This window comes from Myotis brandtii, unplaced genomic scaffold (genome assembly GCF_000412655.1).
Source record: "Myotis brandtii unplaced genomic scaffold, ASM41265v1 scaffold59, whole genome shotgun sequence".
NCBI lineage: Eukaryota > Metazoa > Chordata > Mammalia > Chiroptera > Vespertilionidae > Myotis > Myotis brandtii.
Genome location: NW_005370223.1, coordinates 4,940,672 through 4,967,166, shown reverse-complemented (window position 1 = coordinate 4,967,166; position 26,495 = coordinate 4,940,672). Strand labels below are relative to the sequence as shown.

Sequence of the window (26,495 nt, the reverse complement as noted above, 5' to 3'; positions counted from 1 at the left end):
AGGCCGCCGATGGCGCGGACCCGCGGATCTGCGCTTTCCAGCCGCGGTCCGCCGGCTTTCCGTTCGCCCGGCTGGACGTTTGACGGCGGTTAAGGGTTAAATGGGTGCGGCGAGGCGGCGGGGCGCTGGTTGCTCTGAGCAACCCAGCCCACTTCCCCTTGCATCCGAGCGGCGGGCGAGGAGCCTGCAGGCTGGTAATAGGTGATCTGTCGTCGGAAGCAGCGCTGGTCTGAGAGCGTTTTTGAGTTCCTGGGGGTGGGGGTGAAGGGGTTATGCGATCACAGATGTTAAATAGTTTTCAAATTGAACCACTCTACCTTGCATCCAAGCGATTACTTGTAGGAATACTGGGGACCTGTTCCCGATTTTTTATTTTTTTTTAAGTATTGTAGGATTTTCCTGGGAAGATACGGTATTGGGGAGTCAGTGGCTCTTCTGTTCACCTTTTAATAATTGACCTTCAGACCATACATTTTTATTTAAAGTCATTTCTTCTGTGGGATCACTGTATGTTTTAGTATCTTTTTGTGTTGTCTTGGCACTTTTCAAAAGGACCTAAGGGAAAATATAACGAGGGTAAATTGAAAAGTCTAGGGATCTTTAAAATGAGAAGGAATTAGATGGGAAGTCATGGTTAGGGCAATTAATTTTGACTATTAGAAGCAGAATGAAGTAATTCTATATTTAAACTGGAACAATGACATCAGAAGCTCTGGTCACCCTGGAAGCACTTCTTATGTAAATTTTAGTGTTCACAGTAAGAGTGGAAGTTTGAGGACGTATATATATTTTTTAAGCATATGTGCATATAACAAGATACAGCTAAATGAGACTTTAGGATCAGTTATTGATTATTTTGTATCTAAAATATATTAAAACAAGCAAGTTGGTCATTTCTTCCAGAAAATTGTCATTCTGAGGTGGGAGTAATACCAACTAAAATTTAAACTTAAAACCTCCTGAAAAGAAATTAGTATTATGAAAATAAAAAGACATGGATTATACATTAAACTGATATGAAGAGAAATGTATTGTTCTTCATAGGCAGTGTTTCCATTAAAGAAAAGCTGCTTAATTTTTGATCACTTAGTGATATTAGAGACTGGAGTTGAAATTTTGGCCACCATAAGGGTTGGTTTTAAGGTGGCCTCTGTGCTTTGACCTTATGTGAAATTAGGATCTTCTGAACAAAAATATGGTAATTTTAATTTTGCTGAGCTGATGTTAATGGCTTTAAATTTCCCTCTGTATGCCATTTTTTATTTTTCTATTCTGATCAGTGTGGGTGTGGGTGTGGGTGTCTGCATTAAATTCCTCCAGTGAAGAATCTTCCATAGGCAATTAATCTTCCATAGTCAGTTAAATTTGAGGTGTTAAATGCAAATATTTTTTTTTTAAACAAAAGATATAATTTTGAGTCTGTTCATTTTGATGGAAAAAATATCTAAATGCTTCTCTTTTTCTTTTTTTTTCTTCTGCAGAACATCCAGTCATGGATAAAAATGAGCTGGTGCAGAAGGCCAAACTGGCCGAGCAGGCTGAGCGATATGATGACATGGCAGCCTGCATGAAGTCTGTAACTGAGCAAGGAGCTGAATTATCCAATGAGGAGAGGAATCTTCTCTCAGTTGCTTATAAAAATGTTGTAGGAGCCCGTAGGTCATCTTGGAGGGTCGTCTCAAGTATTGAGCAAAAGACAGAAGGTGCTGAGAAAAAACAGCAGATGGCTCGAGAATACAGAGAAAAAATTGAGACCGAGCTAAGAGATATCTGCAATGATGTACTGGTGAGAATCAAACATTCATTCTAGCCTCACTGTACTATAGGGTTCCTATAATGAATATCAATTATTATACTGTTAATTTTTTTTCTTTTAAAAATTGAGTGTTCTATATTTGAAGTCTTCAGGGTGTCACACTAAAAGATGTTAAAACAATTGTAGTTAAGTTTGCATAAAATAAATGCAATAATTTCAGTCACTCCAAAGAGACTATAAAATAGACTGTGGTAGTGTTTTTTTTCACTAATTGAAAAGTCTAGTAGTATTACCATTTCAGTTATGGTTGGAATATTTGTAGTATTTCTAGAGCTAATTTTAAAAAATGTACATATGTGGATATAATAGCTTTACATATCTTGGTGTTTGTTTTTTTAATTCTCACCAGAGGATATGTTTTTATTTTAGAGAGAGGGGGGAACATGTATGTGATAGAGAAACATGGATTGGTTGCCTCCTGTACATGCCCCCACTGGGGACTGAACTCCAAACCTAGGTATGTGCCCTGATCAGGAATTGAACCCACAACCTTTGGCTGTATGGGACAATGCTCTAACCAACTGAGCCACTTGGCCAGGGCTACATATCTTGTTTTTATATAAAAGAGATGTAATAGTAGACTCAGTGTAGACATACTACCTACCCTTCCCTGGGTTGGCCATCATAATGTTAATATGAGTCAGCCATGCAGAAAACACTGGCTTCAGTTGCTTTTGCCTCTTCCTGAATTTGTGTTGGAATTCAACTTTGAACACTGACAACCGCAATAAAAGGTTATGAGTAACTCAAGATTGATTTTTCCAGGTTCAATATCTACTGTGTTGAAGCACTGCTTCTCTATAAAGCTTTAAAGATATAATGAACACTATAGACTTTTGTTAAAGTTGTGATGGTATTATGATTTTACACTAGTCTTTAGTTGCTAATGGAATAGCTTCACTTCCTAAATTATGAGTACATTTCTCAAATGGTCTTTTTAAAGAACAATACTATTTTTTATCTTAATTAACATGGGCTCATGTGGTGTCTGCCTTGGGTGCATTTTTTTTTTTTTTTTTTTTTTGCTTTTATTTGAAATCTTTACATTGATAGCTGTCATTTCTGAGATGAGAAAATTCCATGATTTATCGAGGCTAAATGACAATGCCTTTCTTGTGACTGATTTATCTTATTGCAAAGATAATAATATTTAAAATTTAATAATAATCATGGTTTTCTATAATAAAAAATGTGTTGGGCATTCTCTCCCTTGCCGTCTTTACTAACTAGTTCAGTGATGGCGAACCTATGACACGCGTGTCAGAGGTGACACGCGAACTCATTTTTTTGGTTGATTTTTCTTTGTTAAATGGCATTTACATATATAATATATCAAAAATATAAGTCTTTGTTTTACTATGGTTGCAAATATCAAAAAATTTCTATATGTGACACGGCACCAGAGTTAAGTTAGGGTTTTTCAAAATGCTGACACGCTGAGCTCAAAAGGTTCGCCATCACTGAACTAGTTAGTACCTGTGTACTTGTTACTCAATTTTGTTCATTCTGGTGGTTTTCCTCCGATTATTACATCTGCTAGATCAAGTCATTTTTATTTTGGTTTCAAAGGGTTTGTTACAAGTTATAATTTCCCTTAAAACAAGTCAATTTAGTATTAAAGGGGGACATGGTAACATTTACCTTCTACTAACAAGCTTATTTGCTATTCCAGGTAGGTAGGTATTTGCATATTTTCCACACTGGATAAAAGCTGGTGTGAGAATTTTCCTAGGAAAAGCCTGTAGCAGTTTTAATTTTGCTTTTCTTTGGTTTCCTTATCAAGAAAAGAAAAGTATTGCACAGGATCAGTGGATGAGAATAAGATAATTTCTAAATAGCTCTTTGTAGATACGATTATTAAGAGGGTTTGGTATTGGTCACTACCCTTATTCTTCAGAATAGCACTGACTTCTCACCAAGTTCAACTGAAATTTGCACTTTGAAAGTTTAGATAAAAGAAAGTTTAATTCCTTTGCCATACAAAAGGCTCGAAAAATTCTAAACAAGCTTTTGCTTCCAGCCCTGGTCTTTTCATGAGTGAAACTCTTTACGTGATCTTTGTATAGCTCATGCCTCCTAACCTATAGTAGAGACACTCACACTTTTAAGTAAATGAGCAAAAGGGCTTCTTTTGGAAAAGATAGTAGAACTAGGTCAGCAGCACTGCTAATTTTTCAACTTGAGAAAATTCGATATTTACAGATAATGGGGGTTTTTACAAGCAGGCTTCTTGACAGGTAATTTTAAAATCTTACATATAATCAATTATTATTGTATTACTTTTTTCTGAACTTATTGATTTATTTATGAGAAAAATAAGCAGGTAAATCCTCTTTCAGAATTAATGTCATTGGCTGGTAGTGTCAGTGATAACCAGAGTTCATTGTACTATTGAGCACCTAGCTAAGAAAATACCCTCTTTCTTCCCATATAAAGGAGCTAATCTCCAGAGTTCTAACTTTTTCTGAAATGAAGAGCTCTTTAGTCGTTAATAATGGTTACTACCATTCTGTTCATATGCATTTGTCAAGTGTTTAATATACCAAGCAAACAAAGTAGGAACTATGTTACTTTGTACAAGAGTTGAAGACCATTACTGGGAGAAATGGTCACTAGCATATTCTTCCAACATGGACTTCTCTTTATGTAAAAGAACTTGGGGTTCTTCTCTTGCATCGTTAATTTGAAATGGCACTATGTGAACTAATGCAATCTGCCTTTCCTGCCAGCTCATAGACCAAGTAGGGGAGGTCTTGGTAGTAGGGGAGGAATTTAACACTAGTGATCCCTAATAGCTTTTCTGCATAAATCCACAAAAAGAAGCCGAAGTTTGAATAGTTTTGTCTTGACTGATGAAATGAAAAACAAAATGAGGAAAGACATATTAGGAAACTTAATTCACAAAGAAGAATTTAGTGGTGTAAAAAGAGTTCCATATTTTGAGTCAGACCCAACTTTTTACCATGTAATAGCTTCTTGGCCTAAGTAAATCCCTCAGTCCTCTGAGAAAACTGAACTCAATTAAATGCAGGTAATATCCACACCCCAACCCCCGCCCCAGGATTGTTGTGGAGAATAATAATCAGGTAAAAAAAAAAAAGCCCTTAACTACCTTCTTGGCCCTGTTTATCTCAGGTTAGGGATTTTGTTTAAAAGCAGTGAAAGCACTATGAGCCTGCCTATAATAGTATAGGGGTCTCTTAACTCAAATCCAAGAATGAGATTTAAAAGATCCAAGAAGCCTTAAAAACTTTTTTCAGGGGCAGAGGGTTCATTACTAGCCAACAAGTTTTCAAAATTTCATTTAAAAATTAAAACCAGTATAAGGCAAAGAATGGCTTCCAGAGATCTCCTAGGAGGTGAAGCAGTAAACTAGTGAGTCTAATATTTTTAATATTCAGCAACAATAGTTGAATAATAGTAATGGTGATTCCCATTTTATTATGCTTCTCTGCGTTTTTATTTGCCCAGGGCCGTTTTAAGATGTTGCTGGACACTTGTTTTTACCTCCAGCCCACAGAACTACCATTAAGCAGGAGCAAGCTAGGGAACCAGGCAGCTTTGGGGTCCTTCCTAGTCTGAATATATTAAAATGTATCTTGAATTTAAAAACTACTGTTTGGAGTTGTAAGCCAAAAATCACTAGGCACTCATTTATTGGATTAAGGACTTCTCAAAAAGAATTCTGTATTGTTAGACTTATCTTTATGACTAAAGCATTTTCACAGTAATTACTAAGTATTCCACTGGTGAGGTGTTTTGTACGGTTGAGCAGTCTGAGGTATAGGAAGTGGAAATCAAAGGAATGAGAATGGAAAGGTCGATGTTTGCTATTGGTGGGAAGGGAAAGAAGAACCAACAAATTGGTTACTTATCCTTTTTTTCAGATAACAATCTATAATAATAAAAGCATAATATGCTAATTAGACCTGACGACCTTCCCGATGAAGCCAGGGCTGAGGGAAGCCGGGTCATGGGTGCCTGCCCACGCCAGTGCTGGCAGCCAGGGGAAGAAAGGCCTACTCTTGCACGAATTTCATGCATTGGGCCTCTAGTACTTAAATAAGAATGGTGTTCTTTCTGCCTGTTCTAATAAGAGGTGCAGATGACCTGGAAATGTTTGGTGATTATTAGATGAGCTGTGAAGATAGTTAAAAGTCAACTAGGAGGAAGAGTTTAAGGATTAGAAATTGAAATTAAAGTGAAAAACTTAACTAATGACTCAAGTATATAAAGAACATACACACTTTTGAAATAATGATTCAACTTTTAATCTACCCAAAAAAGAGGAAGACATTATAAGCCCTGACCTTTCTAACTACCTAATTTTAGCACATTTTCTAGACTTAATTAAATTGACATCTTGAACTCAACTTGGACTTCATTTTCTGATTGCAAGTTATTGCTGTGTTGACTAGATCGTTGGTTCTCAACTTTTTACATTCACGTTGATAACTCTTGTGTATGATAGACTCCCTGGGCGGTACCAGGATTATTTGTCATTCCCATTGTAGTAGTAGTAGTTCTACAACCCTTACTCTCCCACTCAAAAGCATATTGGCAAGAAAGTAATATTGTCAGGATAAATAGGATCGAATTTATTGGACAAAAGCTACATTATAAGTCTTTTACTGCTTCTGGTTGCTCATTCATTCAGACTTGATATGCTCTATGCTGTATACAGCTCTTAATTCTTACCTTTCATTAAATAACTGCTTTCCCATCTGCTCAGTCTTCCCCCAAATTCCCTACAAACAAAGCCTTTGGCTCTAGTTTGGTGTTCTCACTGTCCCTGATACACAAGCCATTGCTAATTCCCATCTTTATGGCATGAGGGTTTCTGCTTTATTACTCTGAGTTAGAACTTACTTTAATCTTGATGTCTTCTGTTGTTTTCAACTGTAGAGGATGGCTTCATTCCTTCATTCTCCTTGAAAACAGGACCATTAACATTTGATAATGAATTTGTAAAGTACACTGAAGGAATAGGATATGCTTAATATTTTTTAGGTAGTACAAATTTAAATTAGGCTTGGGAGGAATAGTGTGTTTAACCACCATATCTCAATAGTTCCCATTGTACTAGGTACATTTCTGTGCAATAGTCAATCTCCATTTGTTCTTTAGTGAATAATTCCCTGAAATGATGAACGGCTGATACTTTTGTGAAAATTGCTGTGCAGTAGCAGTTGCCATTTGTCATTGATTTATTAGATTTGCATTTTCTGTTAAGGTATAATGTGACATAGTAGTGACATGGTATAGAATAGTCATATCTTGGCAGAGTTCACTAATTTCTTGCTATTGACATTCTTTTGCTATAGTGTGGATTTTGGAGGCAGCAAAGCATGGCTGAGAATAGCTGGTTTATCAGTATGATCTTATATGGCATGGGCAATGTTTGTTTACATTGGACTAGATTACTAAAGCTTTCCACATATAAGCATTTGTGAGTTTCTTTGACAAAATTTGTTGTGAGCCTTCTTCCCTCCTCCCCTAAATAAAAATATACTTATAGTGGTATTAGCATAGATAGGATGGCAAGGTAATATAAGTACAGTCACTCGATGTGCTCAATTTTTGCTATATTTGAATGCTATTTACTTGAATCATTAATTGACTTGGACTTCATTAGAAAAGTTAGAAACATTTTTTAGTGGAGGTTAATTTCCATCTTACAAACAAGTTTTGGGATCTAGGAGTTTTTTAAATTAGCAATATTACCAAGTAGAACCCAGTGATGAGTTGAATGTTTCATCTCAGCGATTTACAAATGTTTTCTGAGAAAGACCTATTTCTCTTGTTGATCCAAGATTTATGAACTGTCAGCTCAAATTTTTGCCAAAGGTGTAGAAGGGACCTACTTGGACCACATTCATCCCAGAGACACTTGATGAAAATCCAATCCAAAACACATTGCATTTATTTTTTAAAAATATGTTTTATTGATTTTTTTTAGAGAGGAAGGGGGGGGAGAGATGGAAACATCAATGAGAAAGAAACATCATTTTGGCAGCCCCTTGCACGCCCCCTACTGGGGATCCAGCCTGCATCCTAGGCATGTGCCCTGACTGGGAATCGAACCAGTGCGACCTCTTGGTTCATGGGTCAACACTCAACCACTGATGAGCACACCAGCTGGGCTAAAACATTACTTTTTAAAGTTGACAGTTGAGGACAGTATTTTATATGAAGGCTGTAGTATGATTAGAACAGGCAAGTTCTCAATTCAGTAAATTATTGAATATTTTACTACTATGTTTGGAAATAAAACATCCCAAAGTGATCATGCTTTCTGTTAAGAGTAATGACTTTTCCTTCCAGTTTCACCTTTGGTGGTTTTCATTTGATTAAAAGGGGATTATCATCAGACTGTTAATTGTGTCACAGGGATACGACTAAATAAAAGAAACTAGAGTGTTTAGTACTGCTTTAGAGGGTGATAAAACCTACCACAGGCTATGGAGACATTTTGGGCTTAAAATTTTAATTCATTTTGTGACTTTGGACAAGTTATTGCATCTTCCACTTATTCAAAATGCAAATGGTTTAGGATGTTTTGAGCATTATTGAGTTAACACACTCCTGGTGATATTAAGTAGTAAATATAATGCTTTCCTTTTGTACCTTTGCAATATCACTTCAGTGTAACTTATTTATTAATTTTGATATTTAAGAATTTTAATAAACTGCTTAAATCTTTACTTTTAACATTTATTGATCACCTGCTATTTTATGGGCCCTGTGCTGTAAAAAGTAAATAAAATAAATATTTTTCAAAAAAAAAACTTAAAAAAAATCTTCACAACCTAGAGAGGAAAATAGGCATGTACACAAATAATACCCTATATAATAAAGAGCTAATATGCTAATTAGACTGGATGGTGGAACGACCTGCCAGAATGGGCAGGTGGTGGGGCCAGTGAGCCTGTGCCGCCATGGCGGTCCCGGCACACACACACAACCCCCACCCCCCCTCCGCAGAGGTGGTGGGAGAGGCAGCGGCATGGGCCCGGTCCTGGTCCTGGCACCATGCCTTCCGCAGAGGCAGCTGCAGGGGAGTGGACCTAAGCCATAGTCTGACATCCCCCGAGGGCTCCCAGGCTGCTAGAGGGATGCCTAAGCTGGCAGGTGGACATCCCCCGAGGGGTCCCAGACTGCAAGAGGGCACAGGCCAGGCTGAGGGACCTCCTCCCATCCCCCCACCCCCAGTGCACAAATTTTCATGCACCAGGCCTCTAGTAACAGAATAAGGGAAAATACTACTGCATGTTGGTTGAATATGGACGAGCTGCTCTTCAACCTTTTTTAAAAAAATGGCTGATAAAATCTAGTCCCATTAGGGAGTTTATACATAATATACAATGTGCAAGTTACAAAACTATCAAAATGGTGTTTTGAACAAACCAAAAAAAAAAAAAATGCAAACACCAAGGAGCAAATGAGAATTATAATGAAATTTTAGGCTGGCTTTAACAAATTCCTTAAACACTAGGGATAATATATCTTGGCTTTATCAAACTTTTTGTTTGATTTTTTAAAAATTAAATGATGAAGATCTGCCATCTGTTATTAATGAGAAATGCAGTAGTTAAATGATTGGTCAGTCTTTTATGATTTCATCCATGAAGTTACGCAGCACTGTTCCTTCATATCTATATGATCTTATCACAGAATACTTAAATACTTTACTTTCTTATGCAAACAACGCACAAGAAGGTGAATTTGAAGTCAAAATGTCTGAATACCCACTAAATTGGTTCTTTACATCATCTGAGTTTCAGCTATTTTGATGGAGCATTTTTCTAATTGGTTGAAAGGAAGGATGGTTACAGTTGAAGGAAAGGAAGCCATTCCAGCCACAAGGGGGAGTAAGAGACTAATTTCCAAATTGATGGGCCCCTCTTGCAACAAAAATACTAGTTTGCATTTGTTTTAGAATTTTAAGAAAGATAAAAGGCCTAGTGGCTTTACAGAGTGAAGTGAAAGTTCTGGGAAATTTCTCTTTGTGCACAAGAGAATTGTGCAATAGAATTGGGATTAAATTTCCTATTTAGGATGTTACTAAAAATGCCATCTGTGGGGCAGTTTGAGTTTCTTACTTGGATAATAAAGTAAATTGAGGGTTGAACTTTATGGAATCATTGAATTTTAGGTTTGAAAGAGCATCCATACTAGCTTTTTCATTTTTATAGGTTAGGAAACTGAAGCTCAGAGATTCTGTGATTTCCATTAGGTCATGCTGTGTAAGCCTTAATAATTATCTGTCCCTTATAGTATTATTCACTTAGTTATAGATTGAAACATGGTATTTACTCAGCTATGATGTATGGGTTTTAGGAGTGATGGATTGGGGGCTGTCAGAATAACTGGACTTTAATTAAAAGGCATGACTGCAGTTTTAGACAATATTTTAGGGTTCTTGAATGAAAATAATAAGACTTACATTTGAGGCCCCTTGTGTTTCTTGCCAACTTTTAACCCCAGCATTTTTATGCATGGTTTGTATGAAAGAATATCAGTTTCCTAACTACTTACTCTTCATCTGTTGTGCTCATGGAAGAGGGGCCATGATAGTACAATCTAAAACAGGAATGAGTTATGGAGGCTTTGGTCTTTCCAACTCATATTTGGTGAGGTCAAGTTCAAGGAGACTGTTACCTCAGCCATATTTTTAAATTGCAGTCCATAAATGTCTCATTAGTGGTTGATTGTTTTGATATTCCAGGGCTATTAACTATTGGCTCATGACATTTTATGTATATTTATCTTTGTGAAAATTTAACACTACTTTTCATTTTGAAATAATTTTAAATTTTTTAAATGGAGGTTAAATTAATTTATAAAATAAGCTATATAACCTATGGAATTTATTCACAAATTATACCACTTTAATCTAATTATGGTTCAGAATTCAATCCAGAATCACACTTTGCATTTCATTGTCCTATCTCCTTGCTCTCTTTTATTCTGGATCAGTTTTTCAGTCTTCGCCTTTCACGATTTTGGTACTTTTTAAAAACAGTACTGGCCAGTTATTTTGTAGAATGTCCCTAAATTTGTATGTCTGGCGATTCTTCATGATTAAATTCAGATGGTACATGTTGGGGAAGAATTTCTTTCTGGAAATGATATTGGGCCCTCCTTGGTGCATCATATTAGGAGACACATGATATATTCTTGTTACTTAACCATTTAGATAGGACATTAGGTATCCCAACTCCATAACTTGCAATTTTCCTTTGAAATATATTTTTCATTAGTTGATTTTTATGTATATTCTAATTGGCAAGCCCAAATGACAGTACACAGCCCAGTTATTTGAGTGCACAGTTGCAAGTGACCATTCTTTAAATAAATGTATGGACAGTCCCCAACTTAACAATGGTTCTAGTTAATGATTTTTTAACTTTATGGTGGTGTAAAAGTGATACGCATTCAGTAGAAACCACACTTCGAATTTTGAATTTTGATCTTTTCCCAGGCTAGTGATGTGCAATACTCTGTAATAATGCTGGGCAGCAGCGCGAGCCACAGCTCCCAGTCAGGCACAAGAACACGAGGGTGAACAACCAATACTCTACAGGATGTACTATCGCCAACGTTTTTTGGATATTTCGTTCTGATAGGCTAGGCTAAACTGTGATTTTCGGTAGGTTAAATATATTAAATGCATTTTGAACTTACCTATATCTTTCAACTTGTGTTGGGTTTATTGGGATGTTACCCCATTGTGTCAGGGAGCATATGTATGAACACTATGATAAGTATGTCGTTTCTTTGTGTTTAGTCCAAGGACCCTTAGTCTGTAAATTCTGATTCCTATTTAAGAAAGAAAAGGTGACCTTGAATTTTATTTTATTTATTTTTTAATCCTCATCCGGGAATATGTATTTTTATTGATTTTTTAGGGAGAGAGAGAGAGAAAGACACACACACACATATCATTTGCCTTCCATATGTGCCCCGACCTGGATAGAACCCCCAACCTTTTGGTGTATGGGATGACACTCCAGCCAACTGAGCCAATCTGCCTTGAATTTTAAAAAAATCTAAGTGGTGGGGTGGCAAATGTTCAGTGTATTAGAGAAGGTTTCCTGGAATAAAATTGGAAGGGGGATTTTGAAATTAATGTTATAGTGAAAAGAAGATTGATGAGGGTGCAGGTTGTGATTTGCTCCTATCACTCCTCTTGGTAATAGAGTTAGTTCCAAAGTCCAGGGCTCCTGACTTGCAAACAAATTTACTCTGCTTTGCTGCCTAAAACTACCCTCCTACCCTATCTCTGATGGATGTTTTGTCTCCCTTAGCTTCCTTCTTTAAGGTTATTACCTAGAAACCTGGAGCCTTATCCAAGGATTCTGAAAGCATATTAGGGTGTACCTAGCCTGCTCCTTGGCTGCTGTTTCTAAATATATGTGCTTTTCTGCTTCTCAGAAAATTTGAATATTTTTCATTAACATGCAGTATCAATTTCAATAATTATTACCATGTTTTGTCTTAACTATTTCGAAGTTTGGTAAGATGATGAACCCTTAATAGTCTTCAGCATGCTGACCTACGATTTTCATCTCACTCTCTTAAGATCATTCTAAGTTTTCTGTTATATTTAAATGAAGCAGTTCAAATTATACATCTATTATAATTCAACCTTGAACTTAATATTTGAATGCCTACTATGTGCAAAATATGTCTTCAAGGAGCCAGTAAATAGATTAAGAATGCTTATGTATGTGAAAAGTTAAAGGTGCAAAATCATAATTTTAAGTTATACTTCATCTGAATAGTAATTTAGATGTTATAGAACATAGGATATAAAGTAAAAAAATTAAAACTCTGACATTTCACCACCTCAGAGGTAATCTCTCTTTAGGCCTTTTTATACCCTAGAAATTTGCATTCTATCCTTGAAGAATGTACATGAGTAGGATCATAGACAGGCTATCCTGTCATGTTACTTTAAGGAAGAGAAATGGTATTTGTGATTAATGATAAGATTTAAGCTTTGAAACAAAAATAAGAATTTTGGAAAACTTGTATGTATACCTTGATCTTGTCAGCTTTCTAAAAAATTTTTATGAGTATAAAGTGATCTTAGGACCAAAAACTTTTAAACCATAAACATGGAGCATTTGTTGTTGTTACTAAGTTTTTTTCTGGAAAGTGTATTATGGTAATTTACTTCATTATTTTATTGCTTGCAGGAAAGTAAATAGTTGGTTAGGGAATTTGGTTCAGATTGGACTGTTGATAACACTTCTTGTTCTGTTCTAAATGCTTTCTATATATTAACTCATTTACTCTTCACAATCACTTTGTGTATTATATCTATGACTACTATCTCCCTTTTACTGATGAGAACCCTGAGCCCAGGGAGATTCCAGAACTTTGTCAAGGTGACAAAACACAGCTAGTAAGCCAGTGATGGCGAACCTTTTGAGCTCGGCATGTCAGCATTTTAAAAAACCCTAACAACTCTGGTGCCGTGTCACATAGAGAAATTTTTTGATATTTGCAACCATAGTAAAACAAAGATTTATATTTTTGATATTTATTTTATATATTTAAATGCCATTTAACAAAGAAAAATCAACCAAAAAAATGAGTTCGCGTGTCACCTCTGACACGCGTGTCATAGGTTCGCCATCACTGAAGTAAGCAGTGAACTGGGATTTGATTTAAGCAGTAGGCAGTGTGTCTCCTTTACAAGTCTGTGCCCTTTATAAGTCTGCTGTAAAAAGAAGTGTCTTTTTTTCTTTTGAAATCTGTTTTTAAAAGAAAACTTTGTGCATTATTTCACCACTCTTACTAGTTACAATTTTTTTTTACCTTTTTTTAATACAAATTTTAGATTACTTCACCCAAAGTAAAGTACTAAAAATTCAGAGTACAAAAACACTAAAGCAGATTTTTGAATGCCCAGATTCCTATATTTTATATTTCCATCTGAGTAGAATGCCAACTCTGTATATGGAGCTTTGAGTGGTGCTTTCAGAATTTATAGTTTCTCTTACACCAAGCTATTGCTCCAGGAAGTGTCGCTGATTCAGACAGCTCTATGGTGTTTGACATGGTTTCTAGCCTAATTGTTAACTGAAGGAAGATTTGATGTTTTATGCTTCCTATTAATTTCAGGCTATAATCATACTAAAGCACCAGTGAAAGGAGGGATATCACTAGAATAGAGGTGGATTTTCAGTTTATAAACTTTTCATTAGAAACAGTTTGCCCACAATCAGGATTGAATGTTTGTTTAATTTCCTATTAGTGGGAGCAGGTTGAGTCCTAACCCAGGAAGGGCAGTCAGAACTAGATGACCTGTCAGTTAATGTGGTTCCTTAGTTTTTATGCACTCTAAAGTCAAAGCACTGCTGTTACATAGACCATCTTTAGATCAAGGCATATGTTACAAAAACTGTTGGTAGTATATGCTGCCCTGGATAAATGGACTGGCTGGGGTGGGGGGCAGGAAATCATTAATTGAACCCTATAAATCAATAGCAATGTTGTAGAGAGAGAAATACTTTCATTTCTAAGAACTCAAGTTTCACATACTTGTATCTGTTGATTAGATTAAGGTTCAGTCCCTGTCTTTAGAATCACGAATTTAGCTCTGGATTATGAACCATCTACAGCAAGCATGTCAAACTCAAAAGGCTAACACAGGCTAAATAAACAAGGTTTAAGTTTATGTGGGCTGCAAAAAAAACACAAACAAAAGCTTCAGTTTTCATAGAAACGTAGGTTTATTTCGATAGAGACATGCTGAATACAAAGGGCTAAAATAAATGAGTAATCGTTAACATAAAATAGAACATTTTAATAAAAATTAATGTTTTTTTCTTGAACATTAACTTACCAGACACTGAATAACTGCACAAATTAATAAGTGTAATGCAAATAAACCTATTTTTCTTGTTCTCTGAAAGCGAAATATTTCCTGTTGCGCACACCAAACAAGTCAGTACAAGACTAATGACGAGGCAATCGCTGCTAGTATTAATGGAGAGAAATGGTGCGCCTGCGCATAAGGCACATAAGAAATGAATGCAACACAATTATAGTAATCAGTCATTAGCGAATGTTGTAGTTCGTTATTAATAAGTATGTAACAGGATATTGTAAAAATTAACTTAGGAAATTTTTATTAAGACGTTTCTTACATACCATTATATTGGCTGGGCCACAAAAATATTTGTTGTGGGCCGAGAATTTGTGACATGCTTGATCTACAGAGGTATTGGATATGGGCTTCTAGTGGCATCTTGCCTACTATATAAAATTAGCATGTGCATCAATTCTAATTCAGCAAATTAATCTTAGGTATTTTTTTAAATGTTGACCATATCTTTAAAAGAGAAAAACTGGCTGTGTTCAAGAACACATTTTTAAATTAGTTGAAGAAATACTCAATTTCTAAATCAAATTACATTCCAGCAAGATTCATACTGATTAACATTGTTGGCTTTAGTTTAGTGCTTGAGTGTAAGATGTTCATAAATGTTGTGTTTGACCTGAAAATATTTTCCATTGTAAATTCACATTTGGGTTAGGAAGTTAATGTACTATGTTATATGAAAACTTTTATAAGTGAAAGGGAATCAGTAGCTATAACCTTGTTGAAGCTGTGATGAGGCCTCATCGTCTCATATAATGCTGTGTCCCTTTTAAATTCAGATTCTTAATGTCCCAACGTCATCATTACTTTCATTGTACTACTGTAGATGAATGAAATTTAGGAAGTTGCATTGTGTGCTTAGGATATTCTTTTTAAAGTTTTTGTATGTTTTGAAAATAGCTATTAGTCCTTTCTCCCTTTCATTTTCTATTTTGCTTGCATTCAGTTTTTTCCTTGTCACTGCTGCTTTCTGATAAGTGGTATTTGCTTTTCCCCCTTAATTCTTATTTGTTCCCTCTTGGTCTTTTCCATATATTGGTCTTTTTTCTCTGGCTTCCAAATCTGAAAAATTGAGCTTTTGTTTTTCTTTGGTCAGTTGACAAAACAATATATTTGATCACCTGTTTAGTGTTACAATTAACTTAATTCAGTGAACTCTTTTATCTTCCATGTCTTCCCTTAGAGTTTAATGAGACCATCTGATTTATGAATCTTCTCTATAAAATACCCAAGTGATTCTCTCACTTCTCCTTAAAATCTATATAAGGAGTAAAACACACTTTCTGACTGGGTGGCCTATTCCAAGCTTAGACCATTCATACAATTTTTCGCATATTGAGAAGATATCTTGCCTCTTGCTGAACTTAACTAGTCTTGTCTTCTGGAGCCATTCATATAATAGTCTTTTTTAAAAATATATTTTATTGATTTTTTTACAGAGAAGAAGGGAGAGGGATAGAGAGTCAGAAACATTGATGAGAGAGATCGATCAGCTGCCTCCTGCACGCCCCCCAGTGGGGATGTGCCCGCAACCAAGGTACATGCCCTTGACCGGAATCGAACTTGGGACCCTTGAGTCCGCAGGCCGACGCTCTATCCACCGAGCCAAACCAGTTCGGCCATATAATAGTCTTTCAGTATTCATGATAGTTTCTAGTTTCCTCATTATTCTTGCTTGCTTTCCTTAGAAACTCTCCAGTTTGAAAATGCCTGTCTTGGTACATTATTATAAAAAAAAAATAACAATATACTCTAGATTAGTTCTCATTAGCCCAGTGTGAAACGTAATCATTTTCCTTAACTTTCTTTCTAATTTTATTAATATCTTGGAGTCACATTAGCCTTTTTAGTAGGCACATCACCCTGTTAAAACAGAAAATGTAACAGTGGTAGCACAGGTCAGATTGCCTAGTTGGAGTTGTATCTTCACAAGTTAGCTGTGGTTTTAAACACATTACATTGTCTTTTATAAGATGGGGATCATTGTAATTTGTACCTTATAGGTAAAGTTATGGAAGGATCAAATTAAATAATCCATATAAAAATGCTTAAATTGAGGTGTCAAAATGTCATGTTGATTATTGAAATAATGTTATGATTATTTTCTTCATTTGTCTATTGTATAACAAACCAACCAAAACTTAGTGACTTAAAACAATGATATATTCTTGTGATTCTTTGGCTTGCCTAGACTCTGGGCCAGTTCTTTGCATTGTATTGGCTGAGGTCACTTACTGCTCTGCATTCAGCTAAGGCGAAATAACTGAGTGGCTTCATTTAACATCCACCATGACTGGGGCTGACGTGGCCTTTCTCTCCAGAAGGGTGCTTTAACTTTCTGCGTGCTGGCCCCAGGCTCCAAGAGAGCAAAGACAGGGACGTTGCCAGTCCTCTCGGGTTAGGCCCAGAACTGGAACAGCAATCACTTCCACCACATTCTGTTGGTCTGAGCAAGTCAACAGAGTAAGCCTAGACTCTGGGGAAAGGAAAGAAATTTTACCTCTTGACAGGTGAATGAGTGGCATACGTGAACAGGTTGATGGGAATTGGTGGAGGCCATCTTTGGAGACAGTCAGTCACAGTTTTGTTCTTTCATAATTAGTTTTCTGAACCAACGTGTTAGTAGTACTTTAAATTTAATCTTTAGTCCAGTCTTTCTTGCTTTGTATTTTTTAAATCTTAATAGTTCTCTTAGCTTCATGTAATCAGAAGATTTGATAGACAAAAAGTATGCCATTTACTCTTTCTTGGCTTCTTTTATTTTTAACAGCTTTATTGAGATACATAGACATACAAAGAACTGCACATATTTTTTAAGACTTTTTAAAATTGATTTTGAGGTAGAGAGGAAGGGAGAGAGAGAGAGAGAGAGAGAGAGAGAGAGAGAGAGAGAGAGAGAGAGAAACATTGGTGTGAGAGTGAAACATAAATTGTCTGCCTCCTGCATGCCCTGCACTGGGGGATCAAGCCTGCAACCCAGGCATGTGCCTTGATTGGGAATCGAACCCACAACCATTCAGTGCATGGGAAGTTGCCCAACCAGCTGATCCACACTGGCCAGGACAGAACTGCACATATTTAATGTGTGCGATTTGATGTTTGCTTTCTTGATTTTTTTTTTTAGATTTTTTTTTTTCAATTACAGTTTACACTCAGTATTATTTTGTATTAGTTTCAGATGTATCGTGTAGTGGTTAGGCAAAGTGGAGTCCTGTTCTCCTCTGCCCCACTCACCCATCCCGTCAACTTGGTGTAGTCAGCATTTCACTAGAAACTTTGCCACAATTGGTACTTGGTCCTTTTGCTCCATCATTAGGCCAATAAGCAGCCTATTGTTACCTCATCTTCCTGTTACTTGTAGCTTCTGGTTAATAGCTTTAAAGTTATTTCTGTTGTTACTGTTTTAATAAGATGTAATAACTAATTTAGTGTTCACCGTGGGGGGAAGAGGTGCTTACCTACTATTTTTTAAATTCTCTGTATGAGTTTATCTTTGTGTAAAGTAACATTTTTTAGGGATACAGAAGTTACTAAAAAGATGAATTACTAATTCTCATAACATTTATTGGCAATTTTTCTAAATAACATACAAGTTTTCTGATGTTTATGTTAACATTTTACATCTTAAGTGATTCACCCTTAACTAACTGCATGATTGTGGCCTGCATCTTTACATATGTTGAGTGGGTTAGATAAAGTAATTAAAAGTGAAGGACACGACTAGGCAGTGTTATTCTTAGTTTCAGTTGTCTTTCCTGCTAGACCACTTACCCACAAACAGAGACTGTCTTGCCTGCTCACCATTATATTATCAGCGCCTAGCAGTGTCATTTAAAATGTATTTGGAGAATAAGTGAATGTAAAATGTGAATTAGGAATGCCTAGGTAGAGAATTGATTTCAAGACTGGGCTTAGTTATTACTACTACTTTTATTTGAAAACAGTCTTAGTATCTTAATACCTTAGATATATGTAAATGAGCCAGAGAGCAGTTCACAATTGAATTGTATATGAAGCCTTCTTTAAATTTATCTTTTCTCCAATTGTTTAATTTAAAGTTGTTTTTGAATTCTAGTGAATCACGTTACACTATTTCTTTAGTTATACGTACTTAATAGTCTAACCTTTAGCTTAGCCAATCAGAAATAGAATTTACCCTTAAACATGTGGAGTTGTTACAATTTAAATCTAGACTGACTTCAAAGCCATATACCATGTCTCATAGTTGAATGAAAAATGCGTTACCTGAAAAGGCCTGGTCATTTGTTTCTTAAGTGAAAAAAAATCCACTATCTTCTGTTGTATGAGGAACATTTCCAAAGAGCATGTTGTTCAAAGGGTTAAACACTTTTGCAGCTTAGAGATCTTTGAATATGAAGGTCTGGGTGTGGAGTAGTAACAATTTTGTTATCCTAATCAAAGTGCTCTTCTGATTTCAGGCCAGTGGTTTTATTTTTTTTTATTATTATTATTATTATTATTTCAGTCCTCACCCAAAGGGTATGTTTTCACTGTTTTGAGAGAGAGGATGGGGGGAGAGTGAGAGAGAGAGAGATGAAACATTGATGTGAGAGGAAAACATCAATCGGTTGCCTCCCATAAGCACCCCGACCAAGGATCAAACCTGTCACCTTTTGGAGTACAGGACTAAGCTCCAACCAACTAAGCCACACGGGCCAGGGCCAGCCAGTGGTTTTAAATATTGGTTAATAACCACAGAGGACATTTTAAGTCGACTTAGGTCACCTTCGTTCCTTTTTTTTATAATACAGTGCAGTTTCGTCCTACTGCCAACTGGGCCACTACCCACTTCATCCATGTGTCTTATTAGCTAAAAATTACTTAATGAAATTAAAGGTTTACTCTTCAGAACTGTAATTTTCATAATTCTACTGCTCTCTTAATTTAGTTAGGAAAACTAAAACTTTTACTTTGAACATCTTTACCTGTCGTGTGAAGTATTACTTGAGTGTATTCTTATAAATGAAGTTAATTTTGTTCTGTTTTCTCTGTCATGGACTCTGGTAATTTCTATTACATTATTAGTTTCTGCTTAAGTCATAATTCCTCCAGAGTCCCAAAAGATTAATCTCTTATGTTTTTTCCATTCCATCATGACTACCTTGAAAATGGAAATTTTGCCAGCTTGTTAGAAAATGTGGACTATCATTGAAACATACAGTCTGTATTGGCATGTAAATAGCACTATGGGAGAGGGGGAAGGGTGGTATTCAAATGTATAAACCTTAAATAATAAACTGTACACTAACTTCAAATTTCAAGTGTTGCTGTCTAAAGCATTCTGTTTTTAAAGCCACAAATTCATGAGCCTACTGCATTCAACAATTGTATTATTGGCGATGACTGTATTAAAGTTTTATAACTTAGGCTATAGTGTGCTCTTAATAAATGCAGGTTCCTTCAGTTTTGTAAATGTTTTATTCTTATTATGACTTTCTTTTCTTCCCAAGTCTCTCTTGGAAAAGTTCTTGATCCCCAATGCTTCACAAGCAGAGAGCAAAGTCTTCTATTTGAAAATGAAAGGCGACTACTACCGTTACTTGGCCGAGGTTGCTGCTGGGGATGACAAGAAAGGTATGCTGTATTTTCTAACCTGTATTAAAAAAAATTGTGGAAGTGGTCTTTTTCTAAAGTGCAAGCAGTTTTTTGTTGTTTTTGTTTTTTTAATTGCTTAGAGCACTAAATGAAGGACAGTAATGCACTTTTTTTCTCTTTTTTTTAGTCCTGAGGATATATACTGCCTAATACTAGTATTTTAAAATTGCAGCTGGCTGAAAAGCCAATTTTGTGCATAGAAGTGTTTCCTTAGTTTTAAGAAATAGCGATCACAGCATAACTGTAGAGCATTGTAAACTAATAAAATATAATACTGAGATGATTAGAGTCGTTTTTGTCTTGACCTTGACCAATAGCTAATGTGAAGCTTATTTTTTAAATTAAGGAACCTCATTCAATTAAGGTTGCTACAACTTGATATTTCATAGGATATTTCGTTGGATATTGAGGGATGAAGATGAAGTGCAAATTTTATCAATATATTTCTGTTTTATTACCCAGGGATTGTGGACCAGTCACAACAAGCATACCAAGAAGCTTTTGAAATCAGCAAAAAGGAAATGCAACCAACACATCCTATCAGATTGGGTCTGGCCCTTAACTTCTCTGTGTTCTATTATGAGATTTTGAACTCCCCGGAGAAAGCCTGCTCTCTTGCAAAGACGGTATGTATTTTACCTGTTATGTGGAAATACAGTGATCTATATTATTTGAGCACTGAAATGTACTTTTTTAAATCGTAGGCTTTTGATGAAGCCATTGCTGAACTTGATACATTAAGTGAAGAGTCATACAAAGACAGCACACTAATAATGCAATTACTGAGAGACAACTTGACAGTAAGTACATAGTTAATGTGGTTGATGAGATTGTTGTTTTATAGATTACTATAAGGGATATTTCTGTCCCTTTTTTTAATATTAATGACAAGATCCTATCTGCTGTTAAAACTGAAGAGAACCACTGTTAAAACTGAAGAAAAAAACACTATGAAAACTGAAATATTAAACAAAAGACTTAAAAATGTTCGGTTTTGCCCTGACCGGTGTTTCTCAGTGGTTAAAGCATCAGCCTGCAGACTGAAGGGTTGTGAGTTCAATTCCTGGCCTAGGACATGTACCTGTGTTGCAGGTTCATTCCCTGGCCCCCGTCATGGTGCGTGCAGGGGGGCAACCAATCCATGTGTCTCTCACATTGATGTCTCGCTCCTCCCATCCCCGCTTTCCACTCTATCTAAAAAATAATAATCATCAATGGAAAAAATGTCGTCAGCTGAGGATTAACAACAACAAAAAGTTGGGTTTCATTAGTTACATATATATCTATTGTTAAAATAATTTTGTAACCCATGATTTTTGCATTTCAAACACGTAGGCCATTTTATTTTCCATTCTAACCTGGGTGGTGCCATTTTTTTCTTTTCATTTTAGTTACAGAAGCGTTTAGGTGTTAGTACTGAAGACTTCTTTGTGTTTAAATTCCATTAAAAATAGTTTCCTTGGCTATAAAGTTACCTCCATATTTATTCAGCTATGGCAGGGCATTAATAACTTCACTTACAAAATTTCAGATACTCCGCAGAATCCAAATAGAAATCTATTTTTGCCTAGTCTCTTGGTTTAAAAGGTCATGATTATCCTTGGAATACGCCAGACCAAAAAAAAAGGCCCACATGCCATTATCACTGAAAAAAATTGACAATTTTTTAATTATGTTAAATATCTCAATAGTGGTTGAGTGTCAAATTCTAATTGTCTCTATTTGTCTTTAAATTGTTGGGTTTTTTAAAACAGTTTTTTATCTGAATTGGGATCCAAATAAAGTCTACATATTGCAATTTTTTTATATGTCTCTTTGGTCCCATAGGTTTTCCCATTCTCCAGATAAATATTAAATTTGAAGTTAGGTGAAAAATTATCAAGTATCTGATGGTGTTCTAGGAAGGAAGATTATAGACTAATGCTACTGGTTTTTGTGTGCTTTAGGGCCTTTTCTCTTGGGGACTAAATCATTTTATACATTTCATTTCTTCCAATTTTATTCTAGTCCACTGCTAATTTCCTGAACCAGTTCTGCATTCTAGTGTTGAATTTCTTCACAGAGAGTTTTTTTAAACAGTCTTGTGTACTTGTTTATTATTACTAAACACTTAAAATTATTAATTTTTTTAATATATTGATTTCAGAGAGGAAGGGAGAGGGAGAGAGGGATAGAAACATCAATGAAGAGAGAGAATCATTGATTGGCTGCCGCCTGCACGCCCCCAACTAGGGATCGAGCCTGCAACCTGGGCATGTGCCCTTGACTGGAATTGAACCTGGGACCCTTCAGTCCGCAGGCTGACACACTATCCACTGAGCCAAATCGGCCAGGCACTTAACATTATTTTAGAAAGTGTAATTAGGGGGCTACTTACAAACTTGTGAGATTTTTATTTTGATCAAGAGAATAAGCCATGGTTTCTTACAGAATAAATCTTTTTATATTAAACCCCCTCTGCCTGGCCTTTGGGATCGGGCTGAAACTGGCTCTCCCACATCCCCCAAGGGGTCCCGGATTGCAAGAGGGTGCACACCAGGCCAAGGGACCCCACTGGTGCACGATCAGGACCGCCGAGGGATGCAGGAGGTTGGGCAGCTGGGGAAAGACCGCGGGAGGGCTCCAGGGCATGTCTGTCCCATCTTGCTCAGTCCCTATCAGCCAGACCCCAGCAGCAAGCTAACCTACCAGTTGGTGCATCTGCCCCCTAGTGGTCAGTGCACGTACTAGCAAGCAGTTGAGCGACCTTAGCATATCATTAGCATATTACGCTTTGATTGGTTGAACGGCCGACTGGGCAACCAGACACTTAGCATATTAGGCTTTTATTATATAGGATAAAAGATGTGGAATTTGCTAGCTAATTTTAATATAATTTTTTATATTTATTCTGTTTGAAATGATGAGAACTTGTCATTCTGAAAGGTAGACCCTGAGACCTAGTTACTATGTTGTATTGTCATCACTTTTTTTTAAGAGAGAGGGAGAGAAACATCAATTGGTTGCCTCTCCCACACTCCCGGGCCAGGAATTGAACGCACAACCTGGATATGTACCCTGACCAAGAATTCAGCTATCACCCTTTGGTGCATGGAATGATGCTCCAACCAACTAAGTTGCCCAGCTAGTGTGGCTCCGTGTTTGAGTGTCAACCTGTGAACCGGGGTTTGATTTCTGGTGGTGGGCTCGATCCTCAGTTTAGGGCATGCAAGAGGCAGCTGGTCAGTGATTCTTCCTCATCACTGATGTTTCTACCTCTCCCTCTTCCTTCCTCTCTGAAATCAATAAAAATATATTTTAAAAATAAAAAAATTGAGATTTTTTTTCCACTTAATTTTTCAGTGTATAAGCAATATAAAATTTAAAATTGTCTTGAATCATTTTTTTATAATGACCTCTAAAATTATAGCATAGTAATAAGACTAAAAAAATTACTAATATTTCAAGCACCTGAAATAATTTTTTAACCTGCTGAAAAACTAACACTGATGAAAAAATTAATAGAATCCATAATTCTACCACTATGGGACAATTCAGTTTTTACCTCTTAGAAGATTTGGTTCTGACCATGCTGGTTTGTGTTCAGCTATTTATTTTGAATTAGACAAATTTATAAAGGTATATTTTTATAAGCTAAAAATACTAGAAAAGCTAAATTTGTATTTTTACTTAGTATCCTGGCTCTTGAATTTCATGGGGTGTGGGATTCTCTTTGGAGTGGGAGTATAAGTTTTAAAAGGAGAAAGTGCCTTGTGCATAGGCCAAATTAGTTGATTTAGTTGCACTTAATGTGTACATCCATCTGCCATTGGAGCTATTCAGGACAATCTAATATTCTGATAATTATTGATACTTAGCATTTCTATGATTTCTTCTACTTCTCTTTACTTTCTGTGAATAACTATGAATTTCCTACATTTGACTTTATTTGAAGACATATCTATTAATATTTTTTTCAAACTGAAACATGCTAAAAATCTTTCCTTCTTTTACCAGTTGTGGACATCGGATACCCAAGGAAATGAAGCTGAAGCAGGAGAAGGAGGAGAAAATTAACCGGCCTTCAAACTTTTGTCTGCCTCATTCTAAAATTTACACAGTAGACCATTTGTCATCCATGCTGTCCCACAAATAGTTTTTTGTTTACGATTTATGACAGGTTTATGTTACTTCTATTTGAATTTCTATATTTCCCATGTGGTTTTTATGTTTAATATTAGGGGAGTAGAGCCAGTTAACATTTAGGGAGTTACGTTTTCATCTTGAGGTGGCCAATATGGGGATGTGGAATTTTTATACGAGTTATAAATGTTTGGTATAGTACTTTTGGTACATTGTGGCTTCACAGGGCCAGTGTTAAAATTGCTTCCATGTCTAAGCAAAGAAAACTGCCTACATATTGGTTTGTCCTGGTGGGGAATAAAAGGGATAATTGGTTCCAGTCACAGGTGTAGTTGTTGTGGGTACTTTAAGTTTTGGAGCACTTAGAGTGCTGTGTTAGAAGTGGATATCCCATGGGTAGTCCATGCTGAACCATGTGTGTATCTGTGGAATACTCAGTCTCAGTGCGCACACCTTCGACTACAGCTGCAGAGTGTTCCTTTAGTTGTGACCCATTTAACTCTGGATAAGGGCAGAAACGGTTCACATTCCATTATTTGTAAAGTTACCTGCTGTTTGCTTTCATTATTTTTGCTACACTCATTTTATTTGTATTTAAATGTTTTAGGCAACCTAAGAACAAATGTACAAGTAAAGATGCAGTAAAATGAATTGCTTGGTATCCATTACTTCATGTATATCAAGCATAGCAGTAAAACAAAAAACCCATGTATTTAACTTTTTTTTTTTTGTTTTTTTTTTTTTTTTTGCTTTTGTGATTTTTTTTTTTTTTTTGATACTTGCCTAACATGCATGTGCTGTAAAAATAGTTAACAGGGAAATAACTTGATGATGGCTAGCTTTGTTTAATGTCTTATGAAATTTTCATGAACAATCTAAGCATAATTGTTAAGAACACGTGTATTAAGTTCATGTAAGTGGAATAAAAGTTTTATGAATGGACTTTTCAACTACTTCTCTACAGCTTTTCATGTAAATTAGTCTTTTGGTTCTGAAATTTCTCTAAAGGAAATTGTACATTTTTGGAAATTTATTCCTTATTCTTGCTTGGCAGCTAATGGGCTTTTACCAAGTTTAAATACAAAGTTTATCATAACAAAATACTACTAACAGAACTACTGTTCCCAACCACGTCCCATACTCCCCATCCTCCCAGCCCCCCAAACTCCCTGAAAAAAAGGTGTTGGGTTTGTTTGTTTGTTTTCAGAGGTGTGGGGATTGATTGGAAAAAATAATATGTTCCATTTAAAATTGTAGTATGGCATTTTCTAACTTGGAAGCCACAATGTTCTTGGCCCATCATGACATTGGGTAGCATTAACTAAGTTTTGTGCTTCCAAATTGCTTTTTTTAAGAAGAATTTCTTGATACTCTTATAACCTGCCTTCAACTTTGATCCTTTATTCTTTCTATTTGTCAGGTGCACACAGGATTATCTTTTTCAGCCTTCTGTCTGTCACCAACCATTATTACTTGGTGGCCATGTACTTGGAAAAAAGGCCGCATGATCTTTCTGGCTCCACTCAATGTCTAAGGATACCCTGCTTCCTTTGCTTGCATCCCATAAACTATTTCCCTCATCCTATTTACTGCAGCAAATGTCTCCTTGTTTTATCTCCCTGTGAAACTCCACCTATCCGGAATGGTCTGTCATTGGCTGCCTTTCAAATCTTTTTTCCTCTCTTCTTTAAATAATGGGGCTAAGTTATACCCAAAGCTCGCCCTACAGACTATTTCCTAAGTACCTTGCAAAAACACCAAATAAAAATACCATTTTAAAAGAGGTGTATTTTTTCTTTTAGAATGTAAGCTCCTCAAGAGCAGGGACAATGTTTTCTTGTATGTTCTATTGTGCCTAGTACACTGTAAATGCTCAATAAATATTGATGATGGGAGGCAGCGAGTCTTGATGATAAGGGGGAGAAACCGAAATCCCAAATACTGTTTTGTTGCTTGTTTCATTATGACCTCAGATTAATTGGGAACTATCAGCCTTTTGGACAATTGTCCCAAATATTACATTCAAATAAAAGTGCAATGGAG

General features: G+C 36.1%; 1 protein-coding gene across 1 annotated transcript; it reads left to right on the top strand.

Moving 5' to 3' along the window:
• The first annotated feature begins 1,456 nt into the window (after positions 1-1,456).
• On the top strand, positions 1,457-26,495 carry YWHAZ (tyrosine 3-monooxygenase/tryptophan 5-monooxygenase activation protein, zeta). The gene is made up of 5 exons (XM_005879273.2): positions 1,457-1,786; positions 20,186-20,309; positions 20,793-20,956; positions 21,035-21,130; positions 24,327-26,495. The coding sequence occupies exons 1-5, from the start codon at positions 1,493-1,495 to the stop codon at positions 24,384-24,386; spliced, it is 738 nt and encodes a 245-aa protein (XP_005879335.1). The 5' UTR covers positions 1,457-1,492; the 3' UTR covers positions 24,387-26,495.

Coding starts and splice junctions, on each gene's coding strand:
- YWHAZ (XM_005879273.2), top strand. CDS start 1,493: ATGGATAAAAATGAGCTGGTGCAGAAGGCCAAACTGGCCGAGCAGGCT. Junction 20,310..20,792: donor TGCTGGGGATGACAAGAAAG/GTATGCTGTATT, acceptor TTTATTACCCAG/GGATTGTGGACCAGTCACAA. Junction 20,957..21,034: donor CCTGCTCTCTTGCAAAGACG/GTATGTATTTTA, acceptor TTTAAATCGTAG/GCTTTTGATGAAGCCATTGC.